General features: G+C 29.9%; 1 protein-coding gene across 1 annotated transcript; it reads right to left on the bottom strand.

Moving 5' to 3' along the window:
• Positions 1–15558: 15558 nt before the first annotated feature.
• Positions 15559–17549, bottom strand: LOC120077605 (transcription factor bHLH94-like). Its single transcript, XM_090314494.1, has 3 exons — positions 16938–17549; positions 15860–16285; positions 15559–15771 (listed from the first exon to the last, which is right to left on the bottom strand). The coding sequence occupies exons 1-3, from the start codon at positions 17388–17390 to the stop codon at positions 15676–15678; spliced, it is 975 nt and encodes a 324-aa protein (XP_090170620.1). The 5' UTR covers positions 17391–17549; the 3' UTR covers positions 15559–15675.
• Positions 17550–19615: the final 2066 nt, after the last annotated feature.

Below are 19615 nucleotides of genomic sequence, written 5' to 3' on the forward strand. Positions count from 1 at the left end.
CTTATCTTCTACTTGATCTGCATTTACTTTCTCTTGGTCTTCTCCTAGTTGCTCTTCATCTACTTTCTCTTGCTCTTCTTCTACTTGCTTTTCATCTTCTTTCTCTTTCTCAATTTGCTTTTCTTCATTGATTTACTGCAAGAAGATATTGGAGTTCATAAGAAGAACATTGAACTATCATTTCTATCATCATGTATATAAACAACCATATTAACCTTTTTCTCATTTCTATGTTTAGATCTTCTTTCTCTTTTTTGATTTTCTTCTGGTTCAACTTCTACTTCAGTTTCTTGTTCTTCTTTATCTTTTTCAATATCTTCTTCAACCTCATCTTCTTCCTTTTTAGTTTTAGTTTCATTGTCTTCTTCATCTTCATCTACTTGTAGCATATGATAGAAAGTAAGAATCACCTGTGTGTATTAGATAGACGGTGATAAAGGATTATCACTATCTATCTTGGATAGACAGAGATAGTATTTTATCTCGGTTTATCTCAGATAGACAGAGATAGTGTTCTATCTCTATCTATCCTAAATGATAGAAAATCTATCTCAGATAGATACTGGTAGTGCTCTATCTCTATTTATCCTAGATAGACAGTGATAAAGGACGACTATCACTATCTAACTGAGATAGACAGTGATAGACCTCTATCAGAGTCTTTGTGAGATTGTCTATCTGAAATAAAAAGTTATAGGGGACTATCACCGTCTTATCTCTTGTGTTTGAACAATAAGTAGATTAAGAAAAGAATCAAACACCAAGCAATAATTGTGTTTTTGGTGTTTCCAAATCTGTAGTTGGAATTAGATCCAAATCGTCTTCTGTTTCAAGTTGTTGTGTTTGCATCTCAGTTTCCTACAAGAAAATAATTTGTTATTGTTTTCTATCTAAGAATCTATCGTTTTCTATCTAAGAAAGTAAGAAACTTAAAAAATATAATATTAAGATAGATGGAGATAAAGGACTATCACTGTCTATTATACATACAAACCTCTCTTTTCCTTTCCCTTTGACTCTCATTTTCAACTTAGATCTACAAGGAAAAGCAATTTTAGTTAATAGATATACAAAAAAAAAATAAATAAATAAAGTATATGAAAAACCAAATACTTACCCCAGATAAATATGCAACGTCAACCATTGTATCAAGATCATGACTTTCTTCTAATATTCGAAGGCTAAGAGAAGACGCTTTATTTTTTTCCACACCTTCTTCAATCTCTTATTTTTGTGGAAGATTTTCTAATAGAAGTCTACAATTCAAGGTCTCCATAATTGACCTCAAAATTGTTTTGATTTCTTATTGTCCTTGTTTAAAAAGTTGTTGTTCTTCTACTATTTTCGGTTGGCATTTTCTTAATTCACTCATTTCTTTCATTATCCTATTTGCTTCTTCTTCATGAATTTGTTCATTCTTTTCTTCATTCATTTTTCTCTCTTTCTCCTTATTTTTTTCCCTCTCTTTCTCCTCCTCTGCCTCACCTTCTATGAGATATTTGAAAATTGATTAACATTCCTCTTCTGTTGGATGCAGTAGTTTCATGCAAAACTACAAGGGAACAAAAGTTAAATTATCAGAGGAAAAAACTAGCATAATCAGTTATAGTAGTCTATCAGTGTCTATTAGTGATAGACAGAGATAAAACAATATTAGTTATAGTAGTCTATCAGTATCTATTAGTGATAGACAGAGATAAAACACTATCAATGTCTATCTTTAAAGTGATAGACAATGAAAATGTTCTCATTTAGGAAATTACTTACATCTTTGATTTAAAAAATGTTCTCTTTTAGAGTCCTTCATTCATCTGACACCAAGCACTCCCATGTGATGATTCTTGAACCTTTGATTCTAAGTTTCCTTCCAAATCCAACATCTAAATCAGAAAGTTTTGGGATTGTCTCAAAAGCCCAATGAACTACTGTTAATGAGAATCCTTGAAGGTAAATAGCATCCTTTTAAGTATATGATGCTCTCTTAAAAAATGATAGGTTAGGTTGTAAGATAATCTTCCCCAAGGATAGTCATTGAAGACTTCTTCATCATCCAAAATGTCTAGATATTTGAAATTGACATGGTTATGTTGTGGCTTGGGGATTAAAACAACTTCTAGGATGTAAAGATTGGCTAATTTAACTTTTAATGACTCTTCCTCCTCATTGCGCAATGCTTTGAAAGTTCTCTCTATATCTCTCCTAGTTATATGATCGTCATGAAGAAAAAAAGTATTCCTAAGTTCAGACATTTTTCTTTGGTCTAAATCTAATTGAGGAAATTTGTGGCCTTTCAATCAGTTACTAAACAAAATTCCTTCAACCCAAATTCTGCTATATGGCCATTGAAGTTAAAAGCAAGAACATTTGATTTCTTTGTATAGCATTATCTTCTTACTAAGTAGTTGAGAAATTGGTTGGGTATTTTGGTCATTTTAATATTAAGAAAGTGTCCAAATAGGCCATTTAAAGCTTTTGAAAAAATTGTTTCATCTAACTTTGTTCTTATCAAATTTAAGACCTCTACACTAAAGTAGACTGTAACTTTTAAGTGTCTATTCTCACTTTCCATGATCAATTATTCATGTTCCATTTGTTGAAAAGATATATTTAACAATGAGTTAGAAAGTAAAATTTGAATAACACCAATGACTATTAAGATAACTATCAATAATATTTAACAATAACTATCACTATCTATCTGAGATAGACAAAGATAATACTCTATCTCTATGTATCTGAGATAGACATTTATAAAGCTCTATCACTATCTATCTAAGATAGACAGAGATAGAGCTATCTCTGTCTAACTCAATTCAAATTTATCAATAATAATACTCAATTAAACAAATATAGAATGCAAACCATGTAGAAATTATAGAAACAAATATTAATGTTTACCATTGAAATCTATCACTGTCTATCCGAAATAGACAGAGATAGTGCTTTAAACTGTCTATCTCAATTTAAATGTATCAATAATAAATCCACACAACTAAACAGATATAGATTGCAAATCATATAGAAACGATAGAAACATATATTAGTGTCTACCATTGATATCTATCATTGTCTATCTAAGATAGACAGAGATAAAACTCTATCTCTGTCTATCTGAGATAGACAATGATAAATTTATCACTGTTTATCTCAGAAAGACAGAGATAGTGTTCTATCACTGTCTATCTCTTCTTCGTCTATCTCAATTCAAAGTTATGAATAGATCCATTCAACTAAACTAATATAGAGTCTAAACCATATAGAAACTATAGAAACAAACATTAGTATTCAATATCTATCATTGTCTATCTGAGATAGACAGAGATAGAATCTATCACTGTCTATCTGTAATCTATCTCCGTTTATCTTAGATAGACAATGATAGAAGATAGACAGTGATAGAACTCTATCTCTGTCTATCTTAGATAGACATAAATAGTGCTTCATCACTATCTATCTCATCTCTGTCTATCTTAATTCAAAGTTATGAATAGATCCACTCAATTAAACAAATATAGAGTGCAAATCGTATAGAAACTATAGAAACATATATTAATGTTCAATGTCTATCATTGTCTATCTGAGATAGATAGAGATAGTATTTTGTCTCTGTCTATCTGTAATCTATCTCTGTCTATCACAGATAGACAATGATAAAGTTCTATTACTATCTATCTAAGATAGACAGAGATAGTCATCTATCTCTATCTATCTTAATTCAAATTTATCAATAATAGATAGATTGATGTTAAAGTTTTTGCTAAAGTTTCTAAGATAGATAGTTGACATAATGCACAACAAGTATGTATTGATGTTAAAGTTTTATTGATAGTTTACCTTCTTCTTCTTCTCTTTAGATTTGTTTACTTTTGCTCAGATTATTGATGATTCAGTTTTCATTATTTTCTTTCCTTTGCATTTGCTTCCATCAACTTTGACTTTTTTTTACTTACCATCTAGTTAAACAAAATTAGGTTCAATAATATTTAATAAGTATGGTTAAATAGAAGAATTAATGAAATGAAATGAAAAGAAAATGATTATTACCTTGAAGGATATGATGATAAATTGTAACCTTGAAAAATTGAAAGCAACAATGGAAAAGAAGAAGAAGATGAATCAAAATTTGGCTCAAGAGGAAGAGGCGGCGAAATAAGCAACGGGGATCAGTTGATGATTATTGATGAAGGATATACCAAAAAATCTAAAGCAGCAGTGGTGAGAGAAAAAATAAGAAACGGAGGTAGAAACTGGTGAGATAGAGGGCGATAGACAGAGATTTTTTGTCATTACAAGAAGAAGACATGGAAGAAGGATGCAAGTATCGGGCGGATTTAGATAGTCCGATTTAATAGTTATCGGGTCGCGATTTTTTGTGTGGATAGTGATAGTTTTGGTATTTCACTTTTTGGGTTGGGCTTTCTTCCACCAGTTTTGAGTTCTTTTAAAATTTTGCTATCCACTGTAAATAGTTTGGGCCTTTTTATTAATTTTGAAAAGACCCCAAACATAATTGTTTATTTAGTCTATTCTAGTTTTTTATTCATTAATGTTTTTCTTTTAAAAAACTAGAAAGTTGCACTTGAAAAATAAATTTTTTGAAGTGAATATTCAAAATGCTATCTCTTTTGTTGGTATTTGTATGTGCAATATAATTCATCAGTAAAGTAGAATAATTAGTATATCAATTTCCTTGGTACAGAAATAAAGAACAAAACTTTTCACATATAAAATTTTGTAAAATGTTCCAAAAAAAAAAGAAAAAGAACAAACAATTAGAAAATTAGAGAATAAAATATTTATCAATTAGTAGTGCCTAAATGTCTAGGCACATAATTAAATTGCAGAAATAGAAAACCAATGGGCTGATCAGAAGCATTATTGTAATCAAAAGCATTCTAAAAAAAGCCAATCCCTTCCACTCAATTGTCCCTCATTTAGGTAACATATATATAGTAATTAATTTCTTTTTTCCTTCAATAATTTAATAGCATACTTCATACATGAAAAGTTGAACACCTCATGATACAAAATCTATAAAACAAACAAACCATTTAGATTCTACTCACAAAAATAAATAAATAAATAAATAAGGTCCCGTTTGAGAATCATTTTATTTTATTTTTTATTTTTGTTTTTTAAAATTAAGCCTATAAATACTATTTCTATTTCCAAATTTCTTTCTTTGTTATCTACTTTTTACCAATGATTTAAAAAAACTAAGCCAAATTTTGAGAACTAAAAAAAATAATTTTCAAAAATTTATTTTTGTTTTTGGAATTTGGCTAAGAATTCAACCATTGTACTTTAAAAAGATGCAAATTATTGTAAAAAATGTGAATGAAAAAGGTTTAAATATAAAAAACAAAAACCAAAAACTAAATGGTTACCGAACGTAGGCTAAATTATTATTTAGATTATAAAATTTTTTAAAGGAAAATTTCATAGATAGAAAAATGTCAAACTATTTACAGAAATAGCAAAAAAAACACTATCCTTCTGTTAGCGACTATCACGTAGTATCAATGATAGACCTCTATCAGTTTCAATCAGCCTCTATCAAAGAAGATTAAATCTTGTTATTTTACGTAAATAATTTTCCAAATTTTTCTATTTTTGAAAATCTCCTTTTTAAAATCATTACTTTTGTTTTTAATGCCAAAAGAAATTTGTGTTTAGGATGATTGTAAGACACTCCATATATCTATCATCGGACCTTTAATATTAATATTGTTGTTTACAAAACTTATTAGAGAAATATTGTTGTTTTGAAACTTATTAGAGAAATACTGTTGTTTTGGGAGTTCGAGGATAGAGGTCGAATGTTGAGAACTCGACTAATGTGGAGGTCGAACGTTGAGAACTCGACGAACAAAGAAAAACTTGGAAACAATACATAGGCCGAAACTTCAACGCTCGACAAGGGAAATCTCGCGAATCTCTCTTAGGTTGTCGAAGGTTGAAGTTTCGATACACATCCACCCTCGAGATTGTAGGTTTATTACTTTTCTTTTTTCCTCATAGAGGAAATAAAGTAATGAGATGGTATACTATATGTATCTGTGTACTCGAGCTGCTTCTAACAACCTATGCATTTTGTTATCATTTCGAATTAGACGGAGGCTTGTGGGATTGACGTGAGGGGGTGGGGATGGCTATATTTCTGGGAGCGAACTCCAGGCGAATATGAAGCGCATTGATACAAGTTATGCCTTGGAATGAAAGACAATTCTGTATTAGCTTTGTCTACGAACAAAATTTTCTATATTAGGTTGTCGAAGGTTACACACATGTCGAAACTTCAAAGCGATTAAGGAGATAAGTGGGCTAAAGCAGATTAAGGAGATAGCGAGATTCAAAGCGAAATAGTAGGAGAGAGCGAGATGCTGAACGAGAATGTTGGAGAGAGCGAGATGACTAATCTGACTAACATTGAACTTGGTAAAATGAAATGGTTGAATAATTGAAAAATGAGATTATTCAGGAATACAAATTGAATGCTAAGATTACGCATTGATTTTCTGGTAGTAGATCCATAATCAAAAAAGTGTTTATGATTGTTCCAGAAGAAATGAAAGCTAGTAATCATTAACGGAAAAATAACAACAATAATAGAGAGAGCGAGATCTTAGGAGAGAGCAAGAGTGAGAGAGCAAGATCTTAGGAGAAAGCGAGATCTTAGGAGAGAGTGAGAGTTTTCACTTTATTTGAACTTTCCATAGAAATATATATATTAAAAAAAAAAGAGAGAAAAGAGCTAATAATCATACTATAATTGAATAATCATTAGACTATAATTGAATATATTAGATTATTATACTATAATTGAATAATCATTAGACAATAATTTGAATATATTAGATTATTATAATGTAAAACTTTATTGATTACAAAAAAAAAAATGAATATACAGTAGATTATTATAAAAGAAATTGAATATACAATAAATTATATAAAAAAAATAAATATACAATAAAATTAATATATATAAAAAATATTTATTATTCAATCCCTAACTATCTGGAGCCCGTCTTAGTAACGAAGGACACTTCCTTCGATTATGTCTTAACTGGTTACAAAATCTACATCGCTGTCGAGTGGTTGGTTCTGTCTAATCCATCTCGTTGTGATAACGTGAACTTTTCGGTCTACCAGGTCTTCTCAATAACGATGGATCAGGATGTAAGATGGGCATATTAGGGTGTGTGATCCAGTAATCTTCATGTGGTACAGGTTGAAATTGAGGAGAGTAACATTCAACATACGTTGATAATTTGTAGTAGTCCTCAATAAAATATTCGTAGTTCATGTTAAAATGTGAGCAAACGGCCATAAAATGCGAGCATAGAATGCCGAATGCTTGCCACTTGTTACATGAACAGTACCGCACGGTATGATGGCTTGTTCGAGATCACTAAATATCAAACACCTGAGAGAAATTGTAACCCACGAAGAGGTGTGTTTAATTTTAGATCGACATGCTGGTATAATTGCAGCAGTGAACAACCCAACAAATGGTTGGACGGGATCGAAATATCACCATCGTTTCTACTTACAACATATCGTCAACAACTTCAATAAAAAGTATAAATTTAATTCATTGAAAAATTATGTTTATTGTGTCGGGTGTCAGTTTCAAATTCAAAAGTTCAACAAAGAAATTGAAGATATAAAAGGAATAAATCAGAGTTGTCTAAGTTTTTTTTTACAACATTAGTTTAGAGTAATGGACTCAAGCACATGATGGAGGATTCAGATATAAGTGGATGTCGACAAATCTATCAGAGTGCATAAATGGAGTCCTCAAAGGAGCTCGAATGTTGCCTGTAAATGCTCTTACTCAGATAACATTCTTCAAATGCGTGAACTATTTCGAGAAAAGAAGAGCAGAAATAAGGGATGCATTAGAGCGTCAAGATAAACCCAAGACCTGTTGATCCCGATGTTTTGTACGACTAGTCCATTCATCGATCATATGTTGTATGGCGAGATCGTACTACTGGAGAAATATCTTGCAGACGTCGAGAGGCAGGATTTATTCAGATGGACTGGCATCTGATCACAGCCTTGGTCGAGAGATGGAGGCCCGAGACGCATACATTTCATATGTCTGTTGGAGAGTGCACTATCACTCTACAAGACATAGAAGTATTGTTGGGGTTACCAGTTGACGGTGAGCCGGGCACCAGAGTGATGTACGATGACTGTTAGAAGTTTTTCAACCTAATCGATTATTTTATTCACACTAAACCTAATTGATTATTTTATTCACATTTTTATTGTATTATCTTTAATATTCTCTAATATAATATTTTGTGTTTCAGGTTATTTGGGAGCCGTACAAAATTATTGCATACTTTGCCTAATTTTTGTACAAATGGTCAAAACATATGGCGGACGATGAGTCCTCTCATATGTTTTCACATTGGTGAGTGGCATCTTCCTGACAGGGTGATGAGACAATTCGGTTTTCAGCAGGATGTCCCATCGCCTTGTAATACTGAACCCGTATTGCATGATATTGACCTAAGGACTGGAGATTGGTCCGAAAAAGTTGAACATTTGGTAGTGCGATGGCACTATCGTGCAAGGTTTATTGCAGTGGGGGTTTCTCTTGAACAATTTGACACAAATGTCACTCCAGAATATATTCATTGGTATAATAATATCACAAGGCGCTACATCACTCGTCCGGGAGCAGCTGGGGTTCATCTGGTAAATGAATGAATATTATCTAATTTTTTTTAATTTAAATTTATTTTAAATATTGTCTAATTGTTTTATAATTCACAGAGATCGAACAACAGTAGGCTCCGTGAGGTTGCGAATGATCCGAACAAAGTTCTTGTTATATGTAGTGACAACCAAAGCTATATGGAGAAAATTCATTATATGTATGATATATCTATTGTTCCTCCACCAGCTCCTAGACGTAGAGGACATGTTCGAGAAGAGGATGAGTTTGATGAGGTTGCACATAATGTGGAAGAGTTTCCCCCTCTGACGGAGACGCAGAGTCAAACTAATTATGTTAGTCCGATGATGACGATGCCAACATTTGGTTCAAGACATTATGACTTAGAGGTTGGTTCTTCGTCTTCATACGTGTATGGACATGGTCGGGGTCGTAGAGAGCATAATGAATATTTATATTATGAAGCGCCTGTAGAGGTACCAGAGCAACATCAAGAAGAACCCGAGCAACCTTAAGTTCGAAGTCGACAACGACAACCAGCTCGAAATCGACGATGTCTGCCTTGTGGGACACATTGATTTTTGTAATTATTTTTATATAAATGAGATATTTAATTTACATTTTTTTATTTTCATGAGTTATTATTTTTTTTTCAATTTATTCTTTTTAGAGTTTAAATAAAATAATAAAAAAATTTAAATTTTTTTTAATAAAATGGAAAATTTAAAAAAAAAAAGAAAAAAAATAAAGGATTAGAAAGAAGGAGGTGGAATGTGTAATATTAAAAAAAATAAATAAATAAAAATTTGTACGGTATTCTCACTATTTCGCTCTCGCTCATGCTCACGCCCTTGCTCTCGCTCATGCCCTCGCCCACGCTCACGCTCACGCTCACGCCCTCGCCCACACCTACGCTCTCGCTCTCTCATAATCTCGCTCTCGAATTTGATTGGGAAGTTCAGTGGCAAAAAGAAGGAGATTCATTAGCTCGTTATTTAGTCAAACTTGATGAGATGACAGAATCCGTAAAAATTATTCAACAAACTTTAGAAGGAATTCCAAGGGGACCTTTTGAAAATTTAGAAATACGATCTTTTGATAGAGAAAGGTTTCTGGAATGATAATTAAACAGACGCAATAATAATGTTAGGAAGGGCAAGGTCGAGGGTCCAAAGTTCGACGTACAAGTGAAAGGAAGGTCGAGGGTTCAAAATTCGACCTATCTAGGTCGAATTTTCAACCCTCGACTTAGTTTTGAAAAAAAAAACAACAATATTTTTACAAATAGTTTGAAAACAACAATATTTTCCTAAATAGTTTCTAAAAGGACAATATCCTTTTAATTTTCCCTCCATCATCCCCATATATACTTTATATATATATATATATATATATATACATATACATATACATATACATATACATATACATATACATATACATACATGTATATATATATATATATATATATATATATAGCTTTTCTCTCATTTAGTTAATGGGTATGGTATTTATGTTTCCTTTTCATTAGATAAAGTCATCTCTTTTCTTTTTTCCAACTATTTAAAACTTCTCATAAATCGTCACATCATCTCTTAAATTAATGATAAAATTATAAATTATCAAATTTAAGACTATTTAAAAATCGATATGCATTATAAATTGAAATTAAAGATAAAACTTGATACACCCCGTTGATGATTTGTGTCTTAATCATGATCGTTTGATCGAATAAACTATCTTGTCGAATTTGGTACTAATAATTGGGATCAAGTTCAATTGAACTCAAAGATATGCTTAATTTGACCAAAAAGCCAACCAAACCCAAAATCCAATTAATGGACCCAATGACCACGACTATTGGCAAACCAAGCCAAAGTCCACATGCCCCCATGGGAACTCTATCAATAGTGGAGTTTATTTTGGGGTTCAGAAATTTAGGATTTCAGAGAAGTTAAAGAAAATTTTCCCCACTACAAAAAGACTTCTTAAGCTTCTGAAAACTGAACATCACGCATTACAATCTTCAAATCAAAATTACACATTCAACAAAGAGAATTGGAAGATTAAGTATTAAAGATCAAACCACATCTACACAAATCTACATACACTCAAGTTCAATTGTATGACAAAAGTTTTCTCCAGAATACTCATGCGAACACTTCCAAAGCACACAAAAAAAAAAAAAAAAACTCGACAACTGGGGTTCTATATATAATGTTTAAAATGACTTTCTAAACGCTTGGAAAATATTTTTTAGCTGTTAAAAAATGTGTGTGTGTGTGTATAACGATCTGAGTTTAGGAGAGGACATGAATTAACCGAGATTATATCCAAATGAGATGGATCCTCTAGATATGAAAGTATAGTTAAGAAAGGTTTAAAAGAATTGAAAATTACTATCTATACCAATAAAGTACACCTTCCTTTTGGTGACTCAATCATAAGAACTCCAAAATTAAGCATGCTCAGAATGGAGTGAGTGAGAACAAGGACCTGTGTTGGTTTGTGGGGACAATTTTCACTCTTAAAAGTATGAAGGCAAGAAATGATGATGTTGTCAGATTGTAGGAAATGTAGAAGAATATCGAGACCATCAGTTATTGAATCTAGATTCCAAATCATGGGCGTTACAAATATATATCTATATTTAATATTCATGACAAATAATGAAAACAATCCAAATGTTATTGTAGATAAAGAGACGTTCTCAAAAACCCAATAATCAACTTCCACACACTTCCACCATCAATGAGATCAAAATAATATAGTAATCAATCTCTTCTTTCTTTCAATAATTTAATGGTTCTTTTTCTAGCTGTGATATGGGGTATTTGTCATTCCATGCATGGTTTATGACTATCTCCACTTTCACTTTTCACCTTTTTTTTTTGACAGGAAAAAGACATTATACATCTTCATTTATAATGTCCTTTTTTTAATGAAATTTTTGGCATGTCTGTAAAGAGCAAAACATAATCTATGAAACTCTCTTTTGTATTCTTCTTTGTATTAAGAAACATAAAAGTCTCACCACTTTGTGTATTTTTATATATTTTTTCTTTTAAAATAATATACAATTTATCAAGAAAAAAAATAGGGTTTGCAAATGATATGAGAGAGATAGAGATGGTAGGAATCTTTTAACCCATGTTTCTTCTTCACTACAAAACAATAAGATGAAGACAAATAGAAGGAGAGGTTAAAAGTGGAATCTTCTTTAAATATATATATATATAAATATAAACCCTAATGGTTTCTTTGAGAATTGAGGCTGTCTTCTTCTTGTATGGAAGGCTACCCCTTTTTCAAAATTTCATGTAGAAATGTCCCACTAAGAAATTTGTTTAAATGAAAGAATTCATCATTTTCCTCTTTGCCATTTATCACATGGCACATACAACAAAAATATAGAATAAGTAAACAATTTATGGTAGGCTTAGATGTCGAATTTTCGTAACCATTGATCATGTTTCAAATTTTGTTTTGGTAATGATTTTACTTTTAATTTATATTTTTTTATAAACGGTAAACTTGTTTATCATGATAATTTGAAGAGAGTTTATGAAAACCTACCTAATTAAAGGTTCATAAAAACTACACGTATTTGGATTTCACATGGCATGTCTCTTTTCTTTTTCTTTTTTAAATTTGGACTACTGATTCTTTTTAGAAATGAAAAACAAAAAATAATCCACGACTAATCAAAGTGAGCTTAGTTCAGTGATAATTAATATATATTCCCTTCTTTGAAGTCATCGAGAGTCAATCTTTCCATTTCTATAATCATTGTACTAAAAAAACCAAAGAGGATTGCTAACTGTTTATTTATAAATTAAAAATAAATGTTCAACCTTTATGTTTTTTTTACTCTAACTTGTTAATTCCCTTAACTATTAAAATTTATTTAGTTTGTCATACATACAACATTTAGTATTTTAAGTTTCATAAAAATAAGTTATCTTTGGTACAAATTAGTTTTGAAACAACCATTTAACAAAATTTTGAATTAGTTTCAAACACACAACACAGATGTAATTTTAAATACTTATTCATTAAAAGACTATTTAAAATCACTTTTGGCTGTTCAAAATTACTCTAAACTATGGTTTTAATAATTCAAAATCATATGAAAATCATATCTAATACTATACAATCAAACACTAAACTCAATTTAAGTTGCTACATCAATTATCACCATTAATTTTATACAAAATGATATATATATATATATATATATATATATATATGTATGTATGGTTTGTTCAAAATTACTCTAAACTATGGTTTTAATAATTCAAAATCATATGAAAATCATATCTAATATTAATATCAAACACCAAACTCAATTTAAGTTGCTACATCAATTATCACCATTAATTTTATACAAAATGATATGTATATGTATGTATGTATATATATGTATAGAAAAATTTCAAAGTTTGTAGTTCTTAAAACAAATTTCAAATTCACGAGTAATTTTAGAACAAAATTTAAAGTTAGTTTTCAAAGTTCGGCTTGAGTGAGAATATTATTACAAAGTTCTAGAGTAGTTCTTAGAATAAATTTCAAAAAGCAATTTTAAAGTTTAAGTATAATTTTTAGAATAAAATGTAAAGTTAATTTTCAAAGTCGTGCTTCAATGAGAATAATATTAAGTTGGATGACCATTTGAGAAGTCCTCGTATTTCATCTCTAACCGAAAAAGTTGATTTTCAAAATCTAGAAACATAAATAAAACATATTAACTCTTTGAAAACAAAGTACTAATTTAACCCAAATAGATTGGAAATGAAGAAGGGGTGATGTTTTGGGTCATTTCTTCAAACACATTGTGAAAAGTTAATAGTTCACTTAACCATTTATAACAGTGTCTTTATTCCCTTTGGTTCTCTCCTCATAAATAGACACAATATCATCCACCAACTCTCTCTTCTTCTTTCTATCCTCTTTTTTCTTTCTTCTTTTGTTAAAATTACTTTTTTAAAAAAAAAAAATATTTCATCACCAACTCTTTTGCTAATTATCTCAATGAAAGTTGAGTTTAAAATTTATTATTTTGTTATTTTTTAAAACATAGAAAGGAAGTAGGAAATATATATCTTAGAGCTTTGTTTGGTAGCATCCTTGTATTGTTTTTTTATCTTCTATCTTCTTATTTTACAGGTTAAATTTGAAAACATTTCAAATTGAGAAACACTAGCAAGTCCATATCGTGAACAGAAAGAAAAGGTCATAACTCATATTAGACAATTTATAACCATTTTAAAGGTCAATAATTCAATCCATCGTCCGTTAAACTAAATAAAACCCATTTTGAAAAATTAAATATAAGAAATAACAAAATTAAGAAAATGATAAACTTAAACCATTGAACCCACTCTAATTTATCAAGTTTTTTTCCCCTAATATTGCCCCTTGTTTCAAAATACAACCGGATATATTTCTTTTGCAACATCTTTTTCAGGCAAATTTTGCAACATCTTTCCGAGTAAGAAAAATACTTCAATGCATCTTAGGCTACACAACTTATTTAATTAGCCAATCACGATTTTCTATGAGTTGATTTTCTTTAAAAAAAATATATATTTTTTTAGTGTGATTTGAGTGGATTACACAAAAATATATACAACTCAAGATGCATCAAAATATCGATATCTAAAACATTAAAGCCTGGTAACTATTTGATTTTTTGTTTTTGTTTTTTAAAATTAAGTTTATTTTATTCACATCTTTTACACTTATTTACATCTTTCTTTAATGCAATGGTTGAATTCTTCGCGAAATTCCAAAAATAAAAAATACTTTTTGAAAAGGCTAACGGGGCCTTACGGGGAGAGTGGAGCCTCAAAAAAGGACCATCCCTATTTTGACCACCCGTATTGTTGCTGTCCATATAGACTCGGATTGTAAGTTGAGTTACTTCTTCGGCCACAGATTCCTTTTCTCCAGCCGCTAGTTAGAAGGAAATCCGTTGACTTCGTTTATGCATGGATCGGTAGGAAATACCATTCTGGCACTTCATCGTGCATCTTGATCAATTGGATCGTTTCAACTTCTCCCATAATGATATCTATGCTACCATTTTTTTTAGTTCTCAAAATTTGGTTTGATTTTTTAAACAATTAGTGAAAAATAGATAACAAACAAAAAAATTTGGAAGTAGAAGTAGTGTCCATAAGATTTTTCAAAAGCAAAAACAAAAAACAAAATAGTTATCAAACAAGGTCTAACATTTTCCTTTTTTTTTTTTTTTCGACTCTCAAGTTATTCAATCAATCACAACCCAATTACAAGTCTACAAAACTTCATGGAAAGATCAATTCAACAAAGCTCAAATCTTGTAAATTTGCCAACTTTTTTCATCACCCATCCTTTTATCAATGCCAATGATTCTATGAAATCAGAACCCCTACATAAGAAAAAAGTGCTTTTTAGACCTGTCCTTTTGAACCTTCAATAATAAAGAAAGAGAGCTCCAAATTTCAATTCAATGTCCTTTTTTTCTCTCTCTCAAGTATGGAGGAGACTTCATAAAAAAGAGTTCATCACTTCTAAAGCTGACCATCCACACAAGGACAACTTTCTTCTGCCAAATTCATCTTTCAAACCTTTGGTTTTGTGAAGATCTTCCTAAAGTCATTGCTGAAACACAAATCTTTACTTGCTTCTTTTCTTTTTTCTCACTTTTTTTCTTTTAACCTTTTGAATGTTAGATCAGAAAAGCAAAAGATTGGATTTCTCATTAAAAAAAAAAAAATCCCCTTTTGTTCATCTGTCAAAACAAGAACAACAAACAAATTCCTCATGGCAGAAAATTAACAGAGAGATCAGAAAAAGAAAAAGAAATAATAAAAACAGATGAATTGTACAAAAATTTAACATAGAAGAACAAGATTACATTAGTTAGAACAAGATTACAACCTACAAGCAAAGAAAACAATGTTAACCCATAAAGTAAAAGAAAACAAAAAGAAAAATTTTCAGTTCATAAGTGAATCTTCTTCTATTCTACCAAGCAACTGATGCAGAGCAGAAGCAATTTCATCAACAGAAGTCAGCTTGCAGTCATCTTCAACCTACAATGAATTTCAAATCCAAAAGGTTTTTCAAATGAAAGAGACAAAAAAACAAAAACCCATTTCAAAAAATGAAGAAAAAACTGACCTTTACACTGAGACAGTAAAGAGCAATTTGGTTGATAGTAGAGATATTGAGATGAAGAACAGAGAGGGAAAGAGAATGCAAGCCAGCTACAATTTTCAAGATTTGTTTAGGTCTTCTCTTTGATCTTATTTTCAAATTTGCATGATTTTCCACCATTGTTACTTCAATGTCAGCAATGGTGGAAGAGCATCGGGTCTCATTTTCAGTCACTGAACAACTCTCCATTGCTTTGTATTGAGGGAAGCTGAAGAACTCTGTGAATGGGATTTTTGAATTTGAATCTGAATTTGAATCTGAATTTGGATTACAACACCCTTCAGCTGAATTATTCTTCCCCTTTGTTTCTATTGTGGATAGAACTTGAACTTGCTGTTCTAGCTCCTTCACAAAATTAATTGCACCCCCAATAATTGAAGCTTGATCTCCCTACAAAATAACTCAACAAGTTAAATTACTAATCAATCTATAAACTTAGGCAAATGCTTATCACATCAACAACAAATGGCTTCACAAAGCTCCATCATAAATTATCCATCAACTCAAAAACTTAAGAGGTTGAGTTACGATAAATTTAGATTCATCATTTGGTTTTTTATTTTTGTTTTTTTGAAAATTAATCCTATAGACACTCATCTCAACTCCAAATTTCTTCTTTTTTTTATTATTTTCCTTTTATGAATGGGATAAAAGATCAAGTCAAAATTAAAAAATTAAAAAAAAAATAACTTTTAAAAACTTGTTTTTGAAAATGGACTTAATTTATAAAAAATAAAACAAAAAAACAAAAAAAAACAAAGAACAAAGAACAAAATAATTAATAAATGAAGTCTTAGTTATACTGATACGTTGAGAAGAAATGGCATTACAAGCAACTTTAGATTTACCTATCACCTCAAAAATTTAAGTTGATGAGCGGGTAAATTTAGTTATATCAAAACAGGTTTCAGAAACAGAGCATATAATTCTGTTTCAATGTCAAATCATCAAACTTAAGCTGATGAGTTACGATATCCCATTTTAATTTCTGTTGGGAAGAAAGTAAAATGAAAAGAAAAATGGGAGAAAATGAAAGAGATACCCTTTGGACATAAGACACTGGCATTAAAGATCGAAGAACAGAGAGATATTCATTCATCTGTTTTCTTCGATTTCGTTCAACAGCGATGTGAGTCATTCTCTGATTTTCGATTTCCTCTTTGTTCTTCCGAGATTTGGGTCTTCGTTTTCTGGGTCGAATTGGATTTGGGGTTCTTGATTCAGCCTCTAATGGCGGATTTTGGTCGTTGAAGAGCAACCCATTTCTGGAAACAGCAGCTTCAGGGGAAGGATTAGGAACGAAAACCGAGGAAGATGAGTTCCAATCTTCAAATGGGAAATTTTCTGTTTGGTTCTCGAGAAAATCTTGAGGGATTTCAGGATATTCAAAGCTTCCATTTGCCCAAATCCCTCCTCCAAACAAAGAGCAAAGATCTTTGCTTCCATTGTAACTTAACAACGGATCTTGAGAAAAAACCACAGCTTCTAATGCCATACTTTTTTTAAAAAAAAATTAAAATCAATCTAAATCAATGCTTATTTTTGAAGGAAACCCATTTGAAAAAAGAGGTGAAAAAGGAAGAAAAATGGTGGGTTTTGGAATTGGGAGCAGAAAAATGGGGTTTTTAAAGGGGTTTGTGATGTGGAATGAAGCAAATCTACAGAATATTGCACGTGAAGAAGAAAAAGAAAAAAAGGAAAAAAAAAAAAAAAGGAAAATTAATATATATATATTTTTTAATTGGGACAAAATAAGACATAAACAGAACAATATTTCATATCAATATGTTTTTTCCTTCACATGTGGCTTTCAATACAAAGAAACACACCTATCTCATTCTTGAGACCCACAAGTCATTTCATTGGAATTTTTTTGAAAATGATGCCATAAAAGAAAAAGAGAAAAAAAACGATTGAGTTTGATCAAATGAATATGAGTTTAATTTGGAACGAAATTTTGATGATGACTTTTTTTTTTGTATTTTTTTGGATATGTCAAATGTGTTTCGTCGTTTTCATTGCAATTTGATGATCGTGTTATATCATGTTATTATCGAATTTCATGATAGTAAAATTATGAGGAAAAATTTGAATGTTGATATCGTTTTATTTCGAATTTAATTTTTTAATAACTGTAATAAGATGAACTTTAAAGACAACATTATTGTAGACATGTTTATATTCACAAAACTATGTGATATTGTAAAAATGAGAACCTTGATTTGTTCTAAAACAATTTGTAAAAATTGCTAAAAAAAAATAAATTTCTAACAAGCATGATAATTTTCTTTTAATTTTAGTTGACAAATAAACAAAAATGAATTTTCTAAAGCTCTATAATAGCGTAGTTTTTTGTTCCTTTCTCATGCAAAGAAGTAAAACTAGTAATTAAATTATTCCAGCTTGCTCAATAATATTTTAAAAAATGATGGTTAAGTTTTGAAATTTTTTTTTATATAAAAAAATAGGACTGTTTTGAAATATAGAAAAATAAATTAAAATATTTATAAATAATGTGAATAAATATGAAGTAAATATTTTTTTCTTCTAATTTAACTTAAGCTTATATAACACTATTTTCACTGATTCATTTCTTTTTTTTTTTTTAATTTAACTCAGAATTGAAATATTGAATTGAAAGCAAACAAGTATAAATTTTTAAAAAAAAACTACTCCCTAAGATTAATCATGTGAATTTGTTATAATTAAACATTTTTTTTATCAATGATAGACGCTAATAGACATAGATACTCTATCAGTGTCTATCAGTGATATTGATAGATACTAATAGAATTCTATCGGTGTCTGTCAGCATCTATCATTGATAAATCGAAAATTTTACTATATCTTATAAATATTTTCAACAGTTTTACCATTTGAAATAATTTCCCAAAAATATATATATAATAAAATCAAAAGAAATGTATTCTAATTAATGTGAATAAATATGAAGTGAAGATGATCTTATCAAAGGGAATTCGATAATTCTTTAGAAAAAATAGAAAATTTAGGTAAAGTGACAAAGAATCATCAGACCGTAATTCATACGTATAGATTTGAAGATTGTTGTACATTCTCTATTAAGAAACTAATAGAGGTCACATACATATCAACTAAATTCATTTTGTATTAAAACTAATTTTATCCCTCACCTCATACTATGTAAAACTTTCCATTTAACTTTATCATATATAATAATGATAATAATAATAAGAAAAGGAGAAGAGTAGAAACATAAGTGTTCAAGCATAATTGAATGAATTAAATGAAATAAAAATGGAAACATTTTGGGAGTTATAGTGGGAGGGGAATATTTTGGATAGTGAAAGGAGTGGGAAAGTTAGGTACCCAACATCATAATTGATCATATTTTGTGACCATGTTTTTAAATTAGTAAAGTGAAGTGTCATTCAAGAGGAGGGGGTGGAAATGAGAAAGCTACACCTCTCCAAAATAAAAGCTAATAATTTCTTGTGAAAAGAAAAGCAATAATTGGACGGTCGATTTTTCGATAACTAGTTAGATAACCTTTTTTATATATATATATATAAATTATATATTCATATTATCAATTTGAACATTGTTCAATTGATTAAATTTATTATCGACTAAAACAATTAGATATTTAAACTTTCAGAGAAAAAAGATCTCTTTTATTGATAATATTGATTCAAAATAAATATTAATTGATCGATTTGAATATGATTAGACGGAGTATAC

Source organism: Benincasa hispida, chromosome 6, assembly GCF_027475165.1.
Source record: "Benincasa hispida cultivar pf3 chromosome 6, pf3_genome.v1.1, whole genome shotgun sequence".
NCBI classification, from domain to species: Eukaryota; Viridiplantae; Streptophyta; class Magnoliopsida; order Cucurbitales; family Cucurbitaceae; genus Benincasa; species Benincasa hispida.

What these genes read in the sequence shown, in the direction of transcription:
- LOC120077605 (XM_090314494.1), bottom strand. Translation starts at nt 17,390, where the DNA reads ATGGCATTAGAAGCTGTGGTTTTTTCTCAAGATCCGTTGTTAAGTTAC. An exon ending in CAGTGTCTTATGTCCAAAGG is followed by an intron (nt 16,286 to 16,937) that starts GTATCTCTTTCA and finishes GTTATTTTGTAG; the next exon opens with GGAGATCAAGCTTCAATTAT. An exon ending in TTTACTGTCTCAGTGTAAAG is followed by an intron (nt 15,772 to 15,859) that starts GTCAGTTTTTTC and finishes AATTCATTGTAG; the next exon opens with GTTGAAGATGACTGCAAGCT.